Raw genomic sequence first — 23,970 nt, forward strand, 5'->3', positions numbered from 1 at the left:
TTATATTGATCCCCAAAATATATTATCAACTTCCCATTTAATTGGTTGATACATTATGACATTATAAAATTTTCATTATAACAGAATGGAAGGGTATGCTGAGTCAAAGAGCAAAAGCTTTTTAATAATGCAGACATATAGCTAGTATAGATATACATCAACCTCACGTCCAGATATGGCTTGAAAAATCAAAACCCAAGCTGGCTTTGTTTGAATGGACAGGTCAAACGATTTTAACACAACACAATGTGGAACGATGCGCTATTTCCACTCGTGGGAAGACTGGGTAAACCACCCGTAATCCATTAATATTTTAACCAGTTTCTGCGCATGCATACATGATCACCCAATTCATACAAGTGCATATCCCAGCTGTTTTATTGCAATTCCTAATAAAAAAGAGACAGATGCTCATTGGGTTAATGGGTTTCACTGCTTCAATTACAGATCCAAAGCCACCAACAACAAGCAAAGAAAAAGGCAAAAGAGCTCTCAAAAGTAGGCACATGATGAAATTGGTGCTTTTTGAGCCACAATTCCAGCAGCACGTCGTTTTGTCAAGAAAAGGATCAGACATGCCATTATAAACATTGAACTACCAGCAGGCAGTAACATGATTAGGCCGCAAATATGATTAATCCATTTGCATTAGCCAGGCCTAATAACTCCAACTTTAAAGAGTCATTATCCGCATCAGCCAGTAAAAGGCAAGAAATAATCGCTAGACAAGCTAAACTTAAATAACCTTTCAATCCAGCATATTCCAATAACATAAAAGTGTGCGTCTTTGTGTGTATCCCGTGGGGGAAGCGGAGGGAATTCATAGAATGAATGCCAAAGAAAGAAAAAGAAAAACAATTAAGCTTACAAATATCAACGTGCCATTTCTACATTTGCAAATTTTCCTAATTCAAACAAACTTTGCAATTTTTAGGTCTTTCCCATCTCTCCAGAACCACAACAAAATTTTGCCATGTGAAGGGACAACCAAATTTTCTGCTTGTGTCCCCATCTGATTAAAATTAAAAAGATTCTCTTTGGTCTTTGCAAGCCTTGATCAGGAATAGAACTAGAATTCAATACCAAATTCTTGCCTATTTAATTAAATTCTATATACATTGATGAAAAAATAAAAATCGAACCTTTGAGTACCATTGTGCTTTTCAATTTCGAATCACCACCTTTCGGTCCCATTCTCAACTTCCAAATCCAAACCTCTTCTGCGTCTGCTTACATATCGGCCAAACCCAGAACTCGAGTGACTAGAACTTCTACTGAAGGAAACAGATTCAGGATCAGGATGCAAACTCAAAGATGTAGTAGAAGAAGAAGAAGAAGAAGAATTAGACCCAATCCTCCTCAAAAAAGAAACCAACCCACGAAAAACCCTCCTAAACCCACCACCGCCACTGCTCTCCCTCCTTCTACTTGTTCTACTCACCCACGAAACCCGCCTAGGAGCGCCACCACTCCCACTAAACCCACCATCCATCTCTGTAAACACGCCCGGAAACTCTCTCTCCCCTCCCCTCCTTCCCCCACTGAATCTTCCCACTGCAAATCCACCTCCTGGCAGCCTCCATATGGTCAACCCAACAATTTCCTCCGATTCCCCCGAATTCTCGCTTTCTTGCTGATCCGCCGGTAACTCATGGCGGCAAACGGGACACGAATTCCTAATTGCGAGCCAAGGAAGTATGCAATCCGAGTGGTAAATATGCGTACAGGGCATCTCGCGTGCTTTGCCGCCGAGCTCGAACGCCTCCTTACAGACGGCGCAGTGTGCCTCCGCTAATACGTGGGTTTCGTTTATTTCAACCGTGGGCATCGACTCCACCACTGCTTTTGACGCCGGCGGGTTTCCTACCCGCCCGAAACCATTCACTTCAATCTGTGCTAACTGGTCTAGCAAGCGGTCAAACCCAGATCCCATCAAAAACTCGGACATATTGGCCGGCACTGGTCTAAGACCCGACCCGGTGCCGTCATCATAGTAGAACTCATAGCTACTTCCTTCCTCGTTCTCTTCGGGGGCGGTGCCACGCAAGACAATAACCGGGTTAAAAGGGGAACGATCGCCAGCGTTTCGTCGATTCCGGCGAAATCTTAAGGTGGGAATCCGATCTGAGTCCTGACGGTTTCTAGCGTTGTTATCGGATAACATGTACATGAATCGACGGTGTGGATTGTCCGATCGCGAATTGTTTTCGATCTCTTCGATAAATCCACCGTCGCAGTGAGGACAAGTGACGTCGTTGTTCTCCGCAGAGACCAAAACAGTGATGAAGCGCGTGCATCTATAACACCAATACGACGACGTCGTCGACATGACTGAAAAGCTTCAGATCCGGCGAGCAGAGAGAAAGAGAACAAGACACACAAGAAAAAGTCTCGAAGTGAGAAAATAAAGAAGAGAAATTGGGCTTTTAAGGCTGGCGCTGGGGCGGTGTAAAAAAGCGCAATAGAGAGTTCAAATGACGCGTGAAGGTCACTCGTTTCACTGTGGTTTCGCCCATATGCGGACAATAATGGAAAAGGCCAAAGAGGCGCGTAACGAAGGAGCGTCGAAGGGAAAAGTTGACTGGGGGGCAAATAAAAATCGGCGAGTTTGAAATTTCAAAACTCGGCGTAGGTGGCAACTCGCAGGAAGATTCTCAAACGATGTTAAGGGAGTGGTGGTTGTGTGGTTAGAATATAATTGGCTGAAGGGCCGGACAGATCTGGAAATAAATCGGTAGAATAAAATTTAATTTGTCCTTTATACTTATTTGTTAGATGTTTAATTTAATTATTTTTAACTTTTAATTTAATATAATTTAAAATTTTTCATTTATATTTAATTTAACATAAAATTAAAGAATCTACAAGTAATTTATCACTTGTTGTTATATATATATATATATATATATATATATATATATATATATATATATAATGTTAATTACTTAGTTAATTATATTTCATGTTAATTTAATAATTATAACTAGTTGAATTTTTTATATTTTACTTTTTAAATTTTAATTAAAAATGAAAATATAAAAATAATTTTTTATTTAAATAATTAAAATTAATTATAATCATAATTTTTAGTTTTAATTAATTATATGAAAACAAAAAATATATTTTCATTACTTTTTAATTTAATTAAGTATAATTATTACAATTTTTACTTAATTATATGAAAAATATAAAATTATATTTTTCATATTTTCATTTTAATTAATAATATTAAGCAATAAAAATAACATTTTTTATATTTTAATTTAATTAATTATAAAATACAAAAAAAATATTTTAGTATTAAAAAAAATAAATATTTAAAAAATGAGGCGGGTAACACAAAGGAGAGAGATTGGGCTAAAATAAATATAAATCAAAATTTTTAAATTAAATTAGGTTAAAAATAATTAAAATTGACAATAATGAAAATAAATTGAGATTTATTTCATAAATCAATGGTTGAAATTTAAAATTGAAGACATTCATCTTTGGATTATTGGAAAAGGTGAATTTAATATCTAAATATAATAAAATTTGCATACACATACATAAATGTTTACACAATTACTCCATGCATTATGCTCTTTTTATATGGATACTCGTTTACATTGCATTTTTTTTTATAAAAAGTAATTAAAATAATTAAAATCATTTTCAATTATCGGTTGAATAATATTTATAGAAATAAAATATTAAAATTGAATATTTATTTTATTGAAAAAAGATATCAGTATTTTATTCCAAAATAATAATTTAATTATTTTACATGCATATTTTTTTTTTAATTACAAGTTAATGAATATTACACAACAAAATTTTGGGCAGCTTCAGAAAAAAATAATTGAGTTAGAAGTTTATAAATATAAATGAAGGGAGAGATAAATTAATGGATATTTTTTTAAATAAATTAATAGATATTAAATGAATAAAGATGTTTATAAAACATTAGGATAAATTTGATAATAAAAAATGCATTAATTACTTTATAGATGAAAAATATATTTATTAATTCAGATCAAACTCCGATTTTGATTCGATTAAAAATAATTTCTGTTATATTTTAATTTTAATTTCAGTGTAAATTTTATTCGATTTCAATTTTGATTTGTATACTCAATATTACAATATTTTTATGTTGCTTATTAAAAAAAAATAATTGTAAATTTATATCATCAAAATATTTAAAAAAAAATTAATAATATTAATATAAAAAATATTATTTTTTTTACAAAATAAAACAAATTACGACTTGTAATTAAAAAGAAAAATAGCAACACCAAACTAATAATTCACACATTAAAACACTAAATGCTCATAATTGTAACGTATATAATATTTTCATTTACTAATGTATAAAATATCAATAAACCAATCTGTATAATATAAAGTCAAAATTCACTGTCATATTCTCCACAATATATATATATATATATATATATATATATATATATATATATATATATATATATATATATATATATATATATAGCCGTGTGTTGATTGAGAATATTGGATACGTTAGGCTAGGTAAGACGAGTAATGAGTTTCATTATTTGATATTGATTCTTCTAAAAAGAAAGAGTAGTTTTATTGTAAATCAAGATTCTGCTTTCAGACAAAATCAGATCTTCTTCAAATTCCTCCTGCTCAGAATGATTCAATATCATCATGTTCCAGATAGATGTGAGAAGCCTATTATATATATTGTAAAAGTTTAACTATATCGTGACTAATCATTTAAAAGAAAAATTAATTTTGTTATCAAATTAATTTTGTTATCCTTTGTTCTAGACATATTCAAAGACGAGCAGAAAAAGTAATTAATTAATTATAAAATTAAACTTGGGCAGAAAATTTTTTGTCCTTTTACTGAATGATGAGCCATTTTTAAAATCTGAGATTTAGAAATTTTATTTATTTCATAAAACATAAATTATATATAAAAAACTTTTACAAAAAAAAAATATTTAATTATAATATTAAACGAATGATATTTATCCTTCAACCAGGAAAGCTCTAAGCATTAGCCTATGGCCATATTATAAGAAGGCAGGCAGAACGGGGAGAAATGGCAGAAAAGGGCATCTTTATTGGCTACAGTCTCATCCATCGTTTTGAAGATGATGAAAAGCAGTGATTCTTGTTTGCTATGAAAAGAGGAAAATTTGTGCCCACTTATTACTGTCTTTTTTTTTTCACTTGCATTCTTTGCCCTAATGGGCAATGATTTTGGGCCTATGTTTCTCCGTATGTGCACGCCTTAAAAGTAATAATTGTCCCCAACTCCTGTTCTCCTAATATCATTCAAATGGACCCTTCATTTTTTTCTTTTTTTGCTGTTTTTTACCTTTCCCATTTTCACTCTATGTCAATTTCACACTGGGACACCATTATTGCATGCAACCAATATGAAAGAATGAAAGTTTCTTCTTAGACTTACTAAAGATATAATAATTATGGTAAAAGGTTCTTGTAAAATAAATAAAATTTATATATTTATATTTTAAATATATAATAGATTATGTTTAAAAAAAGTTTTTCTATGAAAGATAAGAGAAAAAAAAGTGAATATAGAGCAATAAAAGATAATTTAATGATAAAAATAATAAACTAAAGTCTTTAATAAAATTTCTAATTAAATTTCATTAGAAATCAAATAATTAATATATATATATCACAGGCCAAAAAGCGTAGTATCAATACCAAAAATTAAAAAAAAAAAAAAAAAGTCAGTGAAAGAAAAATACCCATCAAATAGTAGCAGGCAATAAATGAAATATTGACTTAAATGGAATAAATTCAAAAAGATATGCTTAGAAAAGCTCAAAAGTTGATATGCCAAATTCAAGCCTTTGCTATTGCCCATACTGTCTTTAAAGTTTAGAGTGATCACAGATGCCTTTCTTTAGCATCCGCTCCCACATTTTTTCAAGATCTTACTTAAAGCTGTATTATTCTGATAATGACTTGTTTTCATTAACAGAGTAAAGGCAATGCTACAACCCACTATTTAACATTAATTTGACGTTAATTTTTGTCATTTTGACACTTTTTACCATATGTTGTTCTTATCATGAACATCTATTTAATAATTCAATTCCCAATTTACCTTTTCCAAAGGTTAAAAAAAAATATGTTTTGTTGGTTTTGAAAATGAAAATATAATGTAAAATATCGAATATATAAAAATATATTTTGTAATATAATTAGTTTCAACTGAATTTCGAATTCAAGATTTCACAGTTCTAAAGATTATTATGCTAAAGTTGATTGTTAAAATATATGAAAATATAATGAGCTAAGAAACAACCATAAGAAAAATGCTTAAATTCGCTAAGTGCAATCAATCTTTTATTTAAGGCTCCGTAGTCCATCAAAGAAATGGTTTTCATGGGATTAGGATTGGTCTCTTAAAATACTCGGCCCACAAAGGCCAATAGCTCGGCCCACAAAGTCCTTCGCTAACCAAACACGAAGCATCATCTTGAGAACCCATTTGCCATTTGGCATGGTGATGCAAGTTTATGCATCTCCCAATTGCTGTGCCAAAAAAATAAAGTACAATAAGTTATATTTTCCAAATAATTAAAATTAATGACGACGTGGCTCCTACTCTCATCGACTAAGGAATGTGATGTTGAAATTCTAGAATACTAATTTCCTTTCATATTTATGAGAATTAGGTTGGATATTAGGTTCATCAATTATCACGGCAAGTTGATGAAGCTATGCCACGTGACCAAAAAATAATCAAGATTTTATGAAAGACAATCAATCAATTTGTAATTGAGGTAATTAATTTTGACCATTTTATTTTTATTAAACACGTAAAATTAATAAAATTTTATTCTAATGGTAGGTTATTTTATTTTATAAAATAGAATTCTCTGTTATTTTATATTCATTTAAATTTTAATAATAAAAATAATAATAGCTACTTTTTTTTTAAAGAAAATGAAAACTCTGTCTTCTATAGGGTTTATTATCATAATAAAAAATAATAATCTAATGTAAAATATAAACTATTTTAACACAATTTTAATTGAAAATTTTCAATGCTTCATTATACCTTTATAAATAATTTATAATTTACATTAGATTAATAAATATTTTTTTTTTTTCGCAATATAAACCTCTTCCAATAGCAATATTGGTCCAAAATAAAACTAGGTTGACCGTACATCCATGGGTGACGCACTTATTATATTTTGTTAGTCCTCAAAATTAATTGCATTCACCAAATATTATGACTTTTTTCCTAAAACATTCTTGACCATGTGCAATTTTAGGTATTCAGCCTTTACTTCATCAACCTTTTCTGTAGAGCGTTGGCTTCCCTAACCCAATAAATAAATATGATATAAAACCATTCCCCCATTAGCAAGAACACTTCTTTTGAAAACTTTATAATAAGGAGATTACAACTGCCTTACCACATATATATATATATATATATATATATATATATATATATATATATATATATATATATATATATTTTGTCTGGGTTCGATATCCCACTGAGTAATAAATTAATTTTTGAGTTAATTAAAGTTGGTCAACATGCTTTTCAATGATTAAACTTTCTTTTTTTTTATAAAAAAAAATTTGTCTACTTACACGTTCTTAAGTAAATCCACTTTGCTAAAACACCGTTGTTAGAGCACAAAACCACGTTTAATATGTTTAAACATATTTACAATAATTAACTACTATTAAATATGTTGAAGTTATTAATTAGCCTCTGATTACTGATTTATATATATATAGCAACAAATTTATAAATTTTTATAAGTGAATATATATATATAAAAGCCTACTTTAAATTAAAATAAACAAAATTTAAATTTTAAATTCAAGATACAAATAATTTAAAAGTAAATAATGATATTAAGTCAATAATGAAAACTAAATAATAAAAAGATAGATTAATGGATTAGCATGTAAATCTATGTAGCTAGCTGCGAAGATTAAGAGTTAATAGTTGAGTGAGATAAAGATTTCAATCTGTCTGAAAATTATCATACGAATGAAATTTTGATTATAATAGATATATCAAGATTTTTATCTTATCTTATAAGATGATTCGAGCATTCATGAATATGATTGTTCGACAGTTTAAGTATACTATGATGATTCAATTCAAGTTACACGTTACTCATTACTCGATTCTTCGTTACTTGCTCTTCAATATTATTTTACCGGCCATAGCATCAAGCGAGAAAAAATATGTATCACTATCAATAATGAAAGCTATTATTAACCAATTTAATCCATTTTAAGGGCTATCCAATTGCTTGTATCTAAGTACAATATAATTTTTTTGGGTTAATATATTTTTTTCTCTTTTTGTTATTCTTCTTCATTCATAAATAAAAAGTATTATCTATCAAATAGTGAAATTTTTCGTAGTAAAATATTTATAATAATACAATTAAATTTGTTTAGAGACATAATTAAATTGAGTTGTGAAGTACAAGTACATGCACGATTATCGTATTTAGTATTTTAAAAGTATTGTCATATTTATCGGTGAGTGTACATTAATTGGTGTTAAAATATTTTATTAAAAAATGTAAAATTTTATATTTTATGATTGTTAATGCCTTCATTTCTACAAATATAAGTGTGGTATTTTTCTATTTTTTTTTTAAATATCTTTTATATATATATATATATTTTGGACAATGGAATGACATTAAAGTCATTCCATTGAAAATATAGAGCTAACTATATATGGTGAAGAGCAGGTTATTTAATTACTATGCATTTTATTCACATCCACTAGCTTTAATGTCATTTATGGAAAATGGCAAATGGGCATCTAAATCAGCTAATAGAATCTGCACAGCATCAGAAAAATCATACCAAAGTTCCCAGAAAACAAAAGGCCCAAAAAAAGAAGAAGAAGAAGAAACACTCTAATAACCAATTCAAGCTATTTTAGAACTATAAAGCCATAAAAGGATTGATTAGGTTAAAGATATTGAACTGAATTCACATGCACTTTGCCTTGTTTCATTTAACCAAGTTAAAAGCATAGGAGTGGGAAAGGAGAGAATCTGTAAAGAGCTGAGGTGTCAGTTACAGATTCCTGTTTTGGAGCACGAGGAAAACAAAACATCATTATCTTCATCTACTTACCAATTTCTGTACATCAGTCGGTTATCATTTGGTCAATTAACCAAAATTTTAAGACACATTTAATAATCCCCAAAAGATTTTTTTTTTTTTAAGAGAGAATTGAAAAAGAAAAAAAAAAAGAAATGGAGTTTTTGCTACTCCCAATCTAACCATATTTAATCCTTGCTTGATATGGAACAAAACCCTAAGGGTTCTTGTAAGAACCAATCGCCGCCAGATTGATCTCAACCGTTCGTTAAAACTCTTCCTTCCTCGCTTTCTCCATTCCTTCTCTTTATACTTTCTTCTCTGATATACCTCACTGTGTTTACTCGTAGCAACTTCTCCTCAAAGATTTTTGTTACTGTTTGTTTTATTGCTTTCTTTTACATGGAAACATGGTCCGCCAAAGTTGTCTAATTTATATTAGGAAATCGACTCTAGGAGAGTAACCCATACTTCGATTCTAATTTTTTTTTTTGGCTAATAATCGAGGTTTGTAGTTTACGATTGAGAATATTGATTTCGGAGCAGTTTAGGTGATAGAATGTTTTGATCTTTTTTAGTCAAAGTTACCTTATTGGACCTGTATATATGGTGTTTAGCTGCTTTAAACGTCGAAAGTTCTCATTTTGGGGATTTTTTAGGTTTTAGATTGTGATTGTTGTACTGGGTATTCATCAGTTTTTGAGTCGTTATAGTGGGTGATGATCAAATTGGGGTTTTGAATATGTTATCTGAATTGGGTAGGCGGCCGATGATAGGAACTAATGACGGATCATTCGGTGATGATTTGGAGAAGGAAATAGGGTTATTACTGCGTGAGCAACGCAGGCAAGAGCCTGATGATCTCGAGAGAGAGCTCAATTTGTATAGGAGTGGTTCTGCGCCTCCAACTGTGGAGGGTTCATTGACCGCAGTTGGGGGCTTGCTAGGTGGTGGAGGCGGTGCTGCTGCTGCTACCTTTGCTGAGTTTGTTAGTGGCAAAAATGGGAATGAGCTTGTGTCAGAGGAGGAGCTTAGGTCTGATCCAGCTTATTTGTCGTACTATTACTCAAATGTGAATTTGAACCCTAGGCTTCCACCTCCTTTGCTTTCCAGGGAGGATTGGAGGTTCACACAAAGATTGAAGGGGGGAGGGAGTTCGGTTTTAGGTGGGATTGGGGATAGGAGGAAAGTGAATAGTGCTGATAATGGGAGTGGAAGATCTTTGTTCTCAATGCCACCTGGATTTGATTCGAGGAAACATGAAATTGAGGTTCAGAATGACAAGGTTCGTGGCTCTACTGAGTGGGGTGGTGATGGGCTGATTGGTTTACCAGGTTTAGGACTTGGGAGTAAACAGAAGAGTCTTGCAGAAATCTTTCAGGTTATTTATTTCTAAATATTCTAAGTATTTTGCTTTTTGATTGTGAATTTCATGTAATTTCTGTTGTGTTGTCTGCTTTATTTCTTTATTGTTGGATTAGTGTCATTGGGATTCATTTCATTTCCCTGGATTGTCTATTGTGGCATTTGTTGCTTCCTATTGGCATTTGATGCGAATATGTCAACCTACTTTTGAGGAAATTCCATTTATGGATGGAAATTTATATGACACGTTTATGGCAGAAGTGCAAATGTGTTTTGTCTTGTTTTCAGTTAGTATTGTTTCTTTTTAAAATTTAAAAATTAGTATTGATAAATTTTACCAATTACCACATGCTTTGTTCGGTATAACTTTCACTCAATTTTTTTTTTTTATGCAGTTGAAGACTAACTGTTATGGTTATATAGGAGGTGTGTTTCATAAGATTCTGATCTCAGTGATGAGTCTTCTATGTTCTCTAATGTATATGAATTTGACCGTCTAAAACTGTTATGATGTGTTTAACTTGTTATGTGCAAGCTTGGCCGTTAGAATGTGGGATTTAATCCTCCTTGTAGTGGCCACTAAAGCTGATAACTAGTTTTCATTAGTGAAGTCTTTCTTGAAAGCTGAAAACTATTATCTAGAAAGTTTTATTGAGACATTTGTCTCAAAATTGAGCCTTGAGTTGTCAATGCAGCTCTAGAGTGCATTCCATATGGCCAAAGGAATTGACCCCTTTTTGTGGTCTTCTTTGATAAAATCAAATTTTTGGTTTAAGCTGTCCATTTTCTTGGAAATTCTTTTAACCTATCACTTCAGACACCTCTTGTAAGGAAAAATGGAAAACACACTAACAGCTTAACTATAGTTTCTAAGTTATTTTCTCACAAGTGACTCTTATATTGTTTTTGTGGATTCTGAAGGCTTTTTATTGTTCAGCATCCTTCAATTTTGCAGTTTGATCACATTGAACCTCATCTATGGACTATATCTATGTGCTACACTTGCTATCCTTTTTTTTTTTTTTTTTTTTTTTTTGGGAGAGGAGGGGGGGGGGAGGGTATTGGAGGAGGACTTTATTGATCCTTTTGAACATTGCTTAAATTTGTTCTGAAGGATTCAGATCTTTTTCTATGAGTTCATCAACTAATGCTTTTTGTCCCCTTCTCTTGTATGCCCAATTTCCTGTTTCCATGTTTGGTTGTCATACTGTTACAGTTGTGTTTTATTTTTTATGCATTCCAATATCATTGTTGTGATTTAGAATCTTGTATCCATGCAGGATGATTTGGGGCATGCAACTACTGTAACAAGGCAACCTTCTCGCCCGGCTAATGCATTTAATGAGAATGTTGAGAGTGTAGCTACAGCTGAAGCTGAGCTGGCTCATTTGCGCTGTGAGCTGTCATCTGCTGGTTCAAATGGTCAAGGCTCATCTGCTGTTCAAAATATTGGGCCGCCTACATCTTATAGTTATGCTGCTGCTGTAGGTTCTTCCTTGTCTAGAAGTACTACTCCTGATCCTCAACTTGTTGCTAGGGTCCCTAGCCCTTGCCCAACACCCATTGGACAAGGGAGGGCTTCTGCATCTGAAAAGAGAGGTATTGCTGGTTCAAACTCATTCAATGGTGTTTCATCTACCATAGGTGAGTCTACAGACTTGGCAGCTGCTTTGTCTGGCATGAACTTGTCAACAAATGGTGTGATAGATGAAGAAAATCGAGAGGATGTTGATATATTTGGTCTCCAAGGAGGTCAGAATCATGTGAAGCAAAACGCGTACCTAAAGAAGGCTGAGTCTAGACATTTCCATATGCCTTCTCTCCCTCAATCAGCAAAGATATCCTACTCTGATTTAGGTAAGAGCAATGGCAGCGGGTCAGACCTGAACAGCTCATCCTTGGTATCTGATAGGCAGGTTGAACTGAAAAAATCTAGTGTTCCTTCTGGTAATTCTTACATGAAAGGATCACCGACCTCCACACTTAATAGCAGCAGCGGCGGCGGGTTACCAGCTCAGTATCACCATCTAGAGAATGTTAATTCATCTCTTCCAAACTATGGGTTAAGTGGATACTCTGTCAATCCAGTATTGGCTTCTATGATGGCTGGCCAACTTGGCACTGGTAATCTACCAATGTGGTTTGAAAATGTTGCTGCAGCCTCTGCTTTGGCGGTTCCTGGAATGGACTCAAGAGTGCTTGGAGGAGGACTGGGGTCTGGAGCAAATCTAACGGCTGCTACCTCTGAGTCGCATAATCTTGGAAGAGTGGGTAGTCCAATGGCTGGGAGTACCCTTCAGGCACCTTTTGTTGATCCATTATATCTCCAGTACTTGAGGACTCCTGAGTATGCTGCTGCCCAGCTTGCAGCTCTTAATGATCCCTCAGTTGATAGGAACTACTTAGGTAATTATATGAATTTACTTGAACTACAGAATGCTCATGCTGGAGCTCTTTTATCATCTCAGAAGTCACATTATGGTGTCCCAATGGGTGGTAAATCTGGTGGTTCTAATCATCGTGGCTATTATGGTAATCCTGCCTTTGGTGTTGGCTTGTCATATCCTGGAAGTCCCTTGGCAAGTCCTGTTATTCCAAACTCCCCAGTTGGATCTGGTAGTCCAATCAGACACAATGAGCTGAATATGCATTTTCCTTCTGGGATGAGGAACTTAGCAGGGGGCATCATGGGACCATGGCACTTGGATGGAGGAGTTAACATGGATGAAAGCTTCGCATCATCGCTTCTGGAGGAGTTTAAGAGCAATAAAACTAAGTGTCTTGAATTTTCAGAAATTGCTGGTCATGTTGTTGAGTTTAGGTAATTCCTGCTCAAAAAATAAATTTGTGTCCAATCATTATTTCAATATTTAATTTTTTTATGTGGCATTGACATCTTTTATGAGCAGTGCGGACCAGTACGGGAGTCGGTTCATTCAACAAAAACTTGAGACAGCCACAATTGATGAGAAAAACATGGTTTATCAGGAAATCATGCCCCAAGCTCTTGCTTTAATGACTGATGTGTTTGGCAATTATGTAATTCAGAAGGTCTGGTTTCTCTAATACTTTTTTTTCTATGCTTAGTTATGTTTTTATTTATTTTATGGGGTTGCCAAAGTAACTATGTGTTTGGTTGCAGTTCTTTGAACATGGACTTCCTTCGCAGAGAAGAGAACTGGCTGGCAACCTTTTTGGTCATGTTTTGACTCTTAGCCTGCAAATGTATGGTTGTCGAGTGATCCAGAAGGTACCATTAATCTTGCTTTTGATTACGTTTTAATACAAGATGCTATGTCTTGCTGCATTATTATATCTTAGATTGATGAAGCCATAAATGGCATTGAGAAAAACAAGTGCAACTATACTTCATATTAACTCAACTCAACTCAACTAAGCCTTTATCCCAAAAATTTGGAGTCGGCTATATGGATTTGCTTTCTCCACTCTAAACGATTTTGGGTTAAATCCTCAGAAATGTGTAATGCTTCTAGGTCATGTTGTACTACTCTCTTTCAAGTCAATTTAGGTCTACCCCTTTTTATCTTTCTATTCTCTAACCTAATGTGCTCTACTTGTTTAACTGGAGCCTCCGTATGTCTACGCTTCACATGACCAAACCACCTCAATCTCCCTTCTCTCAACTTATCTTCAATTGGCACCACTCCTATCTTTTCTCTAATACTCTCATGACGGACTTTATCTAGTATAGTATGGCCACTAATCCACCTTAACATTCTCATCTCTGCAATTCTTATCTTAGACGCATACGACTTTTTTAGTACCCAACACTCACTATCATATAACATAGCTGGTCATAGCTGGTCGTATGGCTATACGGTAAAATTTTCCTTTCAACTTATTGGGGATCTTACGATCACATAAAACTCCCGTGGCACGTCTTCACTTCAACCATCCGGCTTTAATCCTATGACTAACATCCTCCTCGCGTCCCCCATCTACTTGAAGGACTGAGATTAGATATTTAAAGTGATTACTTTGGGACAGTACTACTCCATTCAAACTAATTCCTTCCCTATCACCAATTTAGCCTTAACTGAACTTATAATATATGTATTTTGTGTTCGGTCTACTTAACTTAAAACCCTTTGACTATAGAGTACTTCTCCAAAGTTCTAGCTTTCTATTGATTCCTTCTCATTTCTCATCTATTAGAATAATATCATCCGCAAACATCATACACCAAGGAATACTCTCTTGTATATGTTTCGTCAATTCATCTAAAACTAATATAAAAAGGTAAGGGTTTATAGCTGATCCTTGGTGTAATCCAATTGAGATCGGAAAATCTCTTGTGTCCCCTCCCACTGTTGACACAATAGTAGTTGCTCCTTCATACATATCTTTCAACACTTGTATGTACCTAATAGATACCTTCTTTTGTTCTAACACATTCTATAAGACATCTCTTGGAACACTATCATAAGCCTTCTCCAAATCAATAAAAACCATGTGTAGATCTTTCTTTACATCTCTATATTTCTCCATCAAGCTTCTAATGAGAAAGATCGCTTCCATAGTTGAACGACCGGGCATGAAACCAAATTGATTGAGAGAGATAGAAGTATCATGATGTAGTCGATGCTCCACAACTCTCTCCCACAACTTCATCGTATGGCTCATGAGTTTAATTCCCCTATAATTTGAGCAACTCTGGATGTCTCCCTTATTTTTAAAAATAGGTATTAAAATACTCTTCCTCCATTCATCAGGCATTTTCTTTGAGTTTAGAATCTTATTAAATAATTTAGTTAACCATGCCACTCCCATGTCTCCCAAACACTTCCATACTTCAATTGGTATTTCATCGGGTCCACAGGTTTTACCCATTTTCATTCTCTTAAGTGCTTCATTTACTTCTAAAGATCTAATCCTTATAGTATAATTCACATTCTTTTCTATTGTTCTATAATCTATATTCACGCTATTACCATTTTGACTATTATTAAAGAGATCATTAAAATAATTTCTTCATCTTTCTTTAATGTTCTCATCTTTCACCAACACTTTTCCTTCTTTATCCCTAATGCACCTAACTTGATTGAGATATTGACATTTCCTTTCTCTCCTCCTTGTTAATCTATAAATATCTTTCTTCCTTTCTTTAGTTCCAAGTTTCTCATATAACTTTTCAAAGGCCTGTGCTCTTGCTTAACTAACTGTTTTTTTTGCCTCTTTCTTTGCTATCTTGTACTGTTCATATGTCTCATTATTATCACATTTAGGTAATTTCTTATACCATTCCCTTTTTCTCTTCACTGCCTTTTGTACTTCCTCATTTCACCACCATCTCTCTTTTGAGGGTGGTCCATGTCTTTTAGACTCTCCAAGTACTTTTCTAGCTACTTCTCTAATCTTTGATGCCATCTATATCCACATATCATTGGCCTCCATATTCAACTTCCATACTTCAGATTCGAGAAGCTCATTTTTGAACTTCACTTGCTTTACTCCTTTGAACTCTCACCACTTTATTCAAGCTACACTATTTCTTCTGACTTTACTTGAATTGTTCCTAAATTTGACATCCAAGACCACCAACCGATGTTGACTTGTTAAAGCCTCTCCTGGAATGACCTTGCAATCCTTGCATAGAGCTCTATTTGTCTTCCTGGTTAAGAGGAAGTCGATTTGGCTTCTATGTTGCCCACTTTTGAAAGTCACTAAATGTGACTCTCTTTTTATAAAGTAGGTATTTGCTAGTATTAGGTCGTATGCCATAGCAAAATCCAGGATGGCTTTTCCTTCTCATTTCGACTGCCAAAACCAAAACTTCCATGAACATTCTCACAACCTTGTCTATCACTTCCTACATATCCATTCAAATCTCCACCAATGAAAACATTCTCTTCATTCGGTATGCTTTGCATTAAATCATCCATATCTTTCCAAAATCTTTATTTATTCTCATTGTCTAGTCCTATTTGTGGGGCACAAGCACTAACTATATTTATTGTTTCTCCTTCTAGTACTAGCTTTACTAGTATAATTCTATCTCCTACTCTTTTCACAGCTATTACTGTGTCTTTCAATGTCCTGTCTATTATTATGCCTACTTCGTTCTTGTTTCTCTCCTTTCCGGTAAACTACAGTTTGTACCCTGAATTACCCACTTCCTTACTTTTCTCTCCTACCCATTTAGTCTACTGAATGCAAGCAATATTCATCCTTCTTTTTTTCAAGGTATCCACAAGCTCCATTAATTTTCCTGTAAGTGATCCAACATTCCAAGTACCAACCCTGATTCTCCTCCTATCCTGCTCCTTCCTAATTGGTCTTCTTCTATGATATCTTCTATTGTTTTCTATGTCTATCTTGTGTTCTGTTCCATTATCTGTTCTACTATCCGTCCTATAAACTAACTTCTTTACCCACACCCGTCCATGATGTGTGAACTGTTGCTCACTTAACACCACACTCGGGCATTGGCATGGCGCGTTGTTTTCGGTGGACGCCCTACACCCTTGCATATTTCTCACTTTACCCGGGCTCTGATGTAGCGCGTCGTTAGTAGAGGACGCTCCAACGTTTATATCATTTGAATCCATATCATAAAGGTGTGACGAAATTTTTACGCTGGTTGTCACCTACCACAACCCTCCTCTTTTATCCGGGCTTGGGACCGGCTAAGCCCAAACTACTTAGGCGGAGTTAACTATACTTCCTGTTAGTATAAGAAAAATTGTTCAGTCAATCCAACCTGTATAACCAGGGTGGTGGACAGTGGACACTCATTGCACAGGGAGCTGTCCCAGTTACACAGCCTGGTAGTGACTATTTCCAATGCTGAGGTGAACAGCATTGCCTATGTACTTGTTTCGTACTTGATTATTGACTTAAAAATGAGCAATTTATTACAATACACCTACTGAACTAGGGTGAATATATGTCCTGCCAAATATTTGATTATAATGGTTGTTTAAATTGTTCAGGCTATTGAGGTTGTTGACTTAGACCAGAAGATTAAGATGGTTGAAGAACTTGAAGGTCATGTCACGCGCTGTGTTCGTGACCAGAATGGGAACCATGTCATCCAAAAGTGTATTGAGTGTGTTCCTGAAGAAAATATCCAATTTATTGTCTCAACATTCTTTGATCAAGTTGTGACTCTCTCCATGCATCCATATGGGTGCCGTGTGATACAGGTTCAGAAATTGTTTATTGCTTATTTTGAGACTTAGTGGACCTCTCTGGAGGAATAAATAGAAAACATTTTCTCTTATTAACAGAGGATATTGGAGCACTGCAAGGATCCAAAAACACAAAGTAAAGTCATGGATGAGATTTTAGGAGCTGTTAGCATGTTGGCACAAGATCAATATGGCAACTATGTTGTTCAGGTTGGTTACCTTTCCCTGAAAACTTTCACCATAGGTTCTTATGTGGCAATGCAAATTTTCAAAGGGGAGGTATGATTGTGATTTTATTGTTAGTTTGGAGTACTGGTTCCAATATCCTGTGTTGTTTGTAGAAAAGAAGTGTGTGGTATCCTTGAGATGATATGATATACTCATGGTTGGTAAACCATCTTCTCCCTTTATTTTTTTGTTTTAACACATTGTACTTTAAGTTTGGAAGTTTTAGTTCTATTTTCTACTTTTCTCATCCTGTCCTAGGACATTTCGATTTTGGCAAGTCATTCTTGTGTTTTCCTCTTTGAGAAGGGTGTTCTTTTCCAGTTCATGTGGATTCACTCAATACAAGTCATCACAAGAGTACAAAGTCACATGTTGTCATGTTCTTTTCTGGAAAGTGCGTTACTTTAAATCATGTGTTTGCTTGGCCAACTTGCTCAATGATTTATAGGATTATATGAGCAAGTATTGAAAAACTCATTTATAAGATGCAAAACTCCAGCTTTTATATTTATTCTTCCCTCTTGCACACCACCATCCCCTTCACCTCTCAAAAGAGGAAAAAAGGAATATGGTATCAGAATTGTTCCTTCCCAAAGCCATTTTCCAGCCCCTCCTGTGGCTCTATTGGACTTCCAGAGTGTTATACTGCAAAAATTGTCAGTGTCTTCAAGTGTTTTTCTTTTACTACTTTAATTGATGCTAGTGTTTGTATTTTATAACAGCATGTACTGCAGCATGGAAAACCCCATGAACGTTCTGCCATTATAAAGGAGTTGGCCGGGAAGATAGTTCAGATGAGTCAGCAGAAGTTTGCCTCCAACGTCGTGGAGAAGTGTTTAACTTTTGGTGGCCCCAGTGAACGAGAGTTACTGGTGAATGAGATGCTTGGAACCACTGATGAAAATGAGCCTCTTCAGGTTTGTGTCTCTTTATGAAATTTTATTACATGCTAGAATGCAATAACCTTAAGATTTTGGTTGTTTCATGAAAAAAAATATCAGAATTATTTCTGCTGCAAACCTATGATGTCATGGTTGAGGATAATCTCTCTCTCTCTCTCTCTCTCTCTCTCTCTCTCCTGTTTCTGTGCAGGCAATGATGAAAGATCAATTTGCAAACTATGTTGTACAAAAAGTGCTCGAGACTTGTGATGACCAACAACGCGAGTTGATTCTTATGCGAATAAAAGTTCATTTAAACGCATTGAAGAAGTATACTTATGGAAAGCATATCGTTGCTCGCGTCGAGAAACTTGTTGCTGCTGGGGGTATGCTTTCTTTTCTCGTTAATGATTTTGCTGAAACTTATTTGTATGCATGCGCTTGAGGTAAAAGCTATGATCGCACTGGAAGGGGAAGTTTGGGGAATTATCCCACCCTTAACAATTTTTGAAAGGCACATGCTAGCATGTAGTCCAAATTAATGATATTGTGATAAAGCCCCCATTGGAGTGTTAATCCATAAAATGGGAAGAGTTGTATCTGAAAACTGTTTGGCTGCCTAGAGTAAAAGGTTAGCTAGAATTTGTCATGGCTTTTAAAAGCCACTTATGGTCTCAAGGCTCTAAGAATGCCAATGATCACAACTTCTCTGCTGTACATGCCAGCTCAAACAATTTCTTCTGAGTACTCTTAGCAGATTGGCACCGAAGAGCATATAATTTCTTCCATGTCAATTAGCTCACTAGTTAGTGGCTTGAATTGTTTGCAGAAAGGAGAATTGCTGCGCAGTCTCTGCACGCTGCTTAGGTGGCATAGGAAAGAAAGATTGTACAGCTAACTGAGGCTAGTGTGAGCTTCATCTCTGTCTTCCTTCCCGTGTCCAGAGCTATGTCTCTACTCATCTTTTTAGACAGGTATGAGCTGATTGAAAACAAACAACGTTGCTTGTACCAGAAACTGTACATTGTGTAGTTTTAAGGCTTATACATAGAGTTGAGTTGAGGAAGCCGAGGTTCAGATATTGAATACGCCTGATGCCTCTGCAAGAGGAGATAAGATGACTATACAAGTGTTTAAGGGTGTAAAAAAAAATGATGTCTAAATGTGACGGTGACTGTACAAATGTCGGTGTGTGGAGAGCTGTTAACGTTAGGTGAGGTGAGGCCAGAGTTTTCATTTTATGTATCGGTATTCGACTATTTTTTCCCCTTCCCTTTAAAAGTACATTTTTCTTATATTCTCATCTCATGTTGAAGTTTTTTTATTTTTATTTTTTATTTTTAATTAATGTCTGTAGCTCCACATGCTGCTGAAGTTCAGGTTTTCATCATGCCTCTTGTTTGTTTTCTTTTAGCCAAGCAAAGCCTAATTTTTTGCCCTGAGATTGTTGTAAACCAACATTGAAAAATCTTTATTCCTTGTAAGAACAGCATAATTAATTTTAGTGTAATTCAAACCAATTTTTAAGCGGATATGGTGTGTTTCATCAGTGTGAATATTTGCAGCAACAATTAATTCCGTCCAAGAAACACATCATTCTCAAGCATTCCATAAACCAGCAAACAGATAAATCTCTGTTTTTGTTATTGGGACTCGATAGCATACCAAACCACAATCATTCTTTCAATGATGTTAACAGAAGATATTAGTGCAAGCATGGTGGCAGAAACTATAAATACGCTGGTCCTAATAAGAGAATGAATGGGGTGAGTAATCGGGCAGTTAGATTTTGAACCTCAGAAAAAAAAAAATTGTTTTGAACCAAGTTGAAATTGAAAAATTAAAAAATTGAAAGTGTAATTTATTATAGATCTTGCTGAACCAATCTCAAAGATTTAACTAAATCGAATTAAATTGAAATAAATTAATTTGATTTGATTTAGTCAATTGTTTATTAAATCAAACAAAGCCAGTGTAGTTCCTTTTCTATCTCAAACAAGTCTCAAAGAAAATTCAAAATGTATCAGTGAAAATTCAAATTTTCATATTCAAAATGTATCAACACAACAATTAAACTTCAAATAAACTTAAATTTTCAATAATTACATGAATTCAAATTCCTTTTTCTCCCAAATTACCTTATGCAGGCATTTTTTTTGTAGAGTCCCAATCTCCAATCAATCAATGGAATCAATTCGACATGTATGAGCATCTCCAATTGATGTAGCAGATCTTGAGATGGAGCCATGGAGCTGTCAGTGGAGGACGAGATTGTGGAGATTGAATAATTCAACATGCAAGCATCTCCGTTCTCCATCGTCACGATGCGTGCGAGAAAGGAAGGCGATGGAAAGACGATACCTGAGAATTGAGTTTGAGCTATTGAGATGAGAGGTGAGCTCCACAGAGTACTACAAGTCTACAATTGTGATTGAGAGGCACTAGGTGAAGTCAAGGGTGTGAGATGAAGGTTAACTGGTCGCGGGCAGAGGGAAATTAAGGGGAGATGAAGGTGAGGGATGGTTGAGCGTGCTGAGATGAAGAAATTTGTTGGAGGAGACTGAAACCGGAAGGCAAAAAGAGAACAAGGCATTTTAGAATTTTTATGGCAAAACGGTAACTCCTTAAGCATAAAACGGCAAGGATTATAATGACTTAAATATTATCAATCGATTTTGTTTTATCAGTTATTTTGAAATAATTAATCGAATCGATAAATCGATTTTCACTCAAAATATCAACGGAGTCGAATAATTGAAATTTAAAAAAAAAAAAAAATTTAATGATTCTGTTAATTTTTCGATCATAACTGAAAAATGCTGAGCCTAGGCGAAATTCCCCAATAGTAAGAATGGATAAAACAACAAAGGGAATGAAAAGAAGAGCCGATATGCTGTTGCCAGTTCCATCATCAGTAGAGGATATCTGTTGGGAGCTATCGAGTGAGGTTATTGTGCCTGAAGGCAAGGCCTCTTCAGGGGCAGCATAGATTCTCCAGACATGGGTTTTCCTCTGGTGAATTTTGTGAAAATGGATAGCTAGTTTTGGTTTGAGAGTAGTTGAAGAGGAAGTGAAGGGCAGGGCAGGGTAGAGCTGAGTTATGGATGGTGATAAGAGAAGGGTAAAGGAGACTTGTGGTAATGGAGAGGAGAGGAGATGAGAGGAGGTGGAGGTGCAGGTGGGATGGACATGCCGTAGCCATGAGCTCCGAAGTCCACAGGCAGAGACGAGATTGAGCTATGGCTATGGGATTATAAGATTTGGGCCATGGGGCTTCCTGAGTTCTTTTGCTATCGCAATCATTTTAAATTTTTGAAAACATTTTCCTTTGCATTTTCATGTTGGTAGTGTTGATTTTTATGTTATTTAATGTACCAAACTATAAAAAATATTAATACACATTTCTTAAATAAGTAGTTAACTAAATTTATATTATGTATTTAAAATTAATCTAATGAGTAATATTTTATTAATATATATATTTAATTATTTTTTATGATTTATTGTTTAAATCAGTAACTCTCTAGTGATAGATGTAAAAATTGATTTCATTGACCTTTCTTTTCTTTTAAAAATATTCTTGCGTGTGCGTTAATATATATATATATACATACCCTTACAAATTTGATTAATAAATTTTTTAAATAAAATATTTAATTAATTGAGACCAAAAAAATATATTTGATTATTTTTAATAGTAACTTTATCACAGTAAAATGGTATAATTACAAATGTAACTAGTTAACAAATAATTGTTTCGTTATTTATATGGAATTTTCTTCTTTTTTTTTTTATATTCGATTAGGGGTATTGTTGGACCAATTTTCGCACCAAGACTAGATCCCTATTTAGGCAATTTAAAAGACACACTTTCCACATCGACCAGATGTATCCAGAACAAAAAATCCTAAAATGCTTCCTAGAGGAGTCAAATTCTGTATCAGTGATCAGCTAGTTGCACATATGATATCACCAATGTGTGTTATTACACTGATGGGTGTTGATTTGCTTTTTAATTTGTTTGGAAAAATGGATTTATTTATTTGTTGAAGATTGTGTTTATTTTATTGTCTAGAGTTTAACTTTTTTGTTAAATTTTGAATTTTTGCTTAGAGAAATTGTTTGAATTTTGTTTGGCCAAGTTGAGTTTATTTATGTTTACTTATGAGTTTGTTTGATTAAAATTGGGTTTGTACTTTTGTTATGTGTTATTGGCTTATTGTGACTTGTTTGGACAAGGGAACTAAGGAAGATGGTGCCATAATTCATTCACATGGGTCAGATCATTATTAGGACTTAGGATGACAAAAAATCCTAGAAAATCATAATATGTTTTATTGTTCACTCAATCCAATTTCACAACCAAACATTAATGTAAAATAATATAAAATAATTTAGAGAGTCCAACTTAATTCAGTACATTGCATAGTAGTTAGGGGAGTCTAGTATAATCTTGATATCCATCACTGACACATATAGCTTTAAGAATATAAATAAAAATAAAATACATTAAACTATACAATAATGTCATGACCCAATCTATGGGCCGGACCGGCACTAGGACCTAGGCCAGCCTAAAGCCCCCGAGGCCCGTAGTAAGCCTAACTATTCACTTAACCCAACTCTAAGGCCCCTTTGGGCCCAATTTTAAGAAATCAACCGGACAGAGTCCGGCCATAAAATGGACCTACCAACGGGGAGTTTTTGATTCACCCGACCTATAAACACAGTAAATACTCAATTGGGGAGCTCAGCTCACCCTCCACATACTCATCAGCATAAAAATAAATGAGAGCTCAGCTCCCTCATCCATTCCATCAAACATGCATAGAATATTAAGTTTACAGGTCCAAAATAATAATTTAATTTACAGACCCATATCAAATAAATATTCCTAACACATGCCAAATTCTAGAAACTTATAGAATTACACAAACATGAATAAATAACCTGCGAGGGAGAAAGCAGGTTAACCTCAAAAATATCCTCCTATGGCCTGGAAAAATATTGAACAGGAGTGAGCGTTCGACTCAGAGAGTAAAATATCAATTTTAACCATAATCTCTATAACTATCTAAAACTAATGCAACCTGTAAAGTGAAATGCAACATCAGCAACAAATTCACATCATAACAACAAAAAGGTAATTTGGAGCACTCACACACCCAGTAATATCAATCATAATATATGGGAGCTGATCCCCTATACAGCTCTCTTAAATCCAACCTGGTGCC

The 23,970-nt window shown here is 34.2% G+C and overlaps 2 protein-coding genes across 3 annotated transcripts; one reads left to right on the forward strand and one right to left on the reverse strand.

Moving 5' to 3' along the window:
• Nucleotides 1–858: 858 nt before the first annotated feature.
• On the reverse strand, nt 859–2,424 carry LOC110635180 (E3 ubiquitin-protein ligase RDUF1). The gene has a single exon (XM_021784421.2). It carries the CDS (start codon nt 2,327–2,329, stop codon nt 1,175–1,177), a length of 1,155 nt encoding a protein of 384 aa, XP_021640113.2. The 5' UTR covers nt 2,330–2,424; the 3' UTR covers nt 859–1,174.
• A 6,780-nt stretch (nt 2,425–9,204) lies between these two features.
• LOC110635188 (pumilio homolog 2) lies at nt 9,205–20,031 on the forward strand. 2 transcript variants are annotated; one of them, XM_021784433.2, is made up of 9 exons: nt 9,205–10,492; nt 11,757–13,297; nt 13,386–13,527; nt 13,619–13,726; nt 17,430–17,642; nt 17,727–17,837; nt 18,578–18,772; nt 18,948–19,122; nt 19,566–20,031. In XM_021784433.2, exons 1-9 carry the CDS (start codon nt 9,854–9,856, stop codon nt 19,601–19,603), a joined length of 3,162 nt encoding a protein of 1,053 aa, XP_021640125.2. In that variant the 5' UTR covers nt 9,205–9,853; the 3' UTR covers nt 19,604–20,031. The 2 variants fall into 2 exon arrangements, with proteins under 2 accessions (XP_021640125.2, XP_021640133.2); XM_021784441.2 differs by lacking the exons at nt 17,430–17,642; nt 17,727–17,837.
• Nucleotides 20,032–23,970: the final 3,939 nt, after the last annotated feature.

Source organism: Hevea brasiliensis, chromosome 16 (assembly GCF_030052815.1).
Source record: "Hevea brasiliensis isolate MT/VB/25A 57/8 chromosome 16, ASM3005281v1, whole genome shotgun sequence".
NCBI lineage: Eukaryota > Viridiplantae > Streptophyta > Magnoliopsida > Malpighiales > Euphorbiaceae > Hevea > Hevea brasiliensis.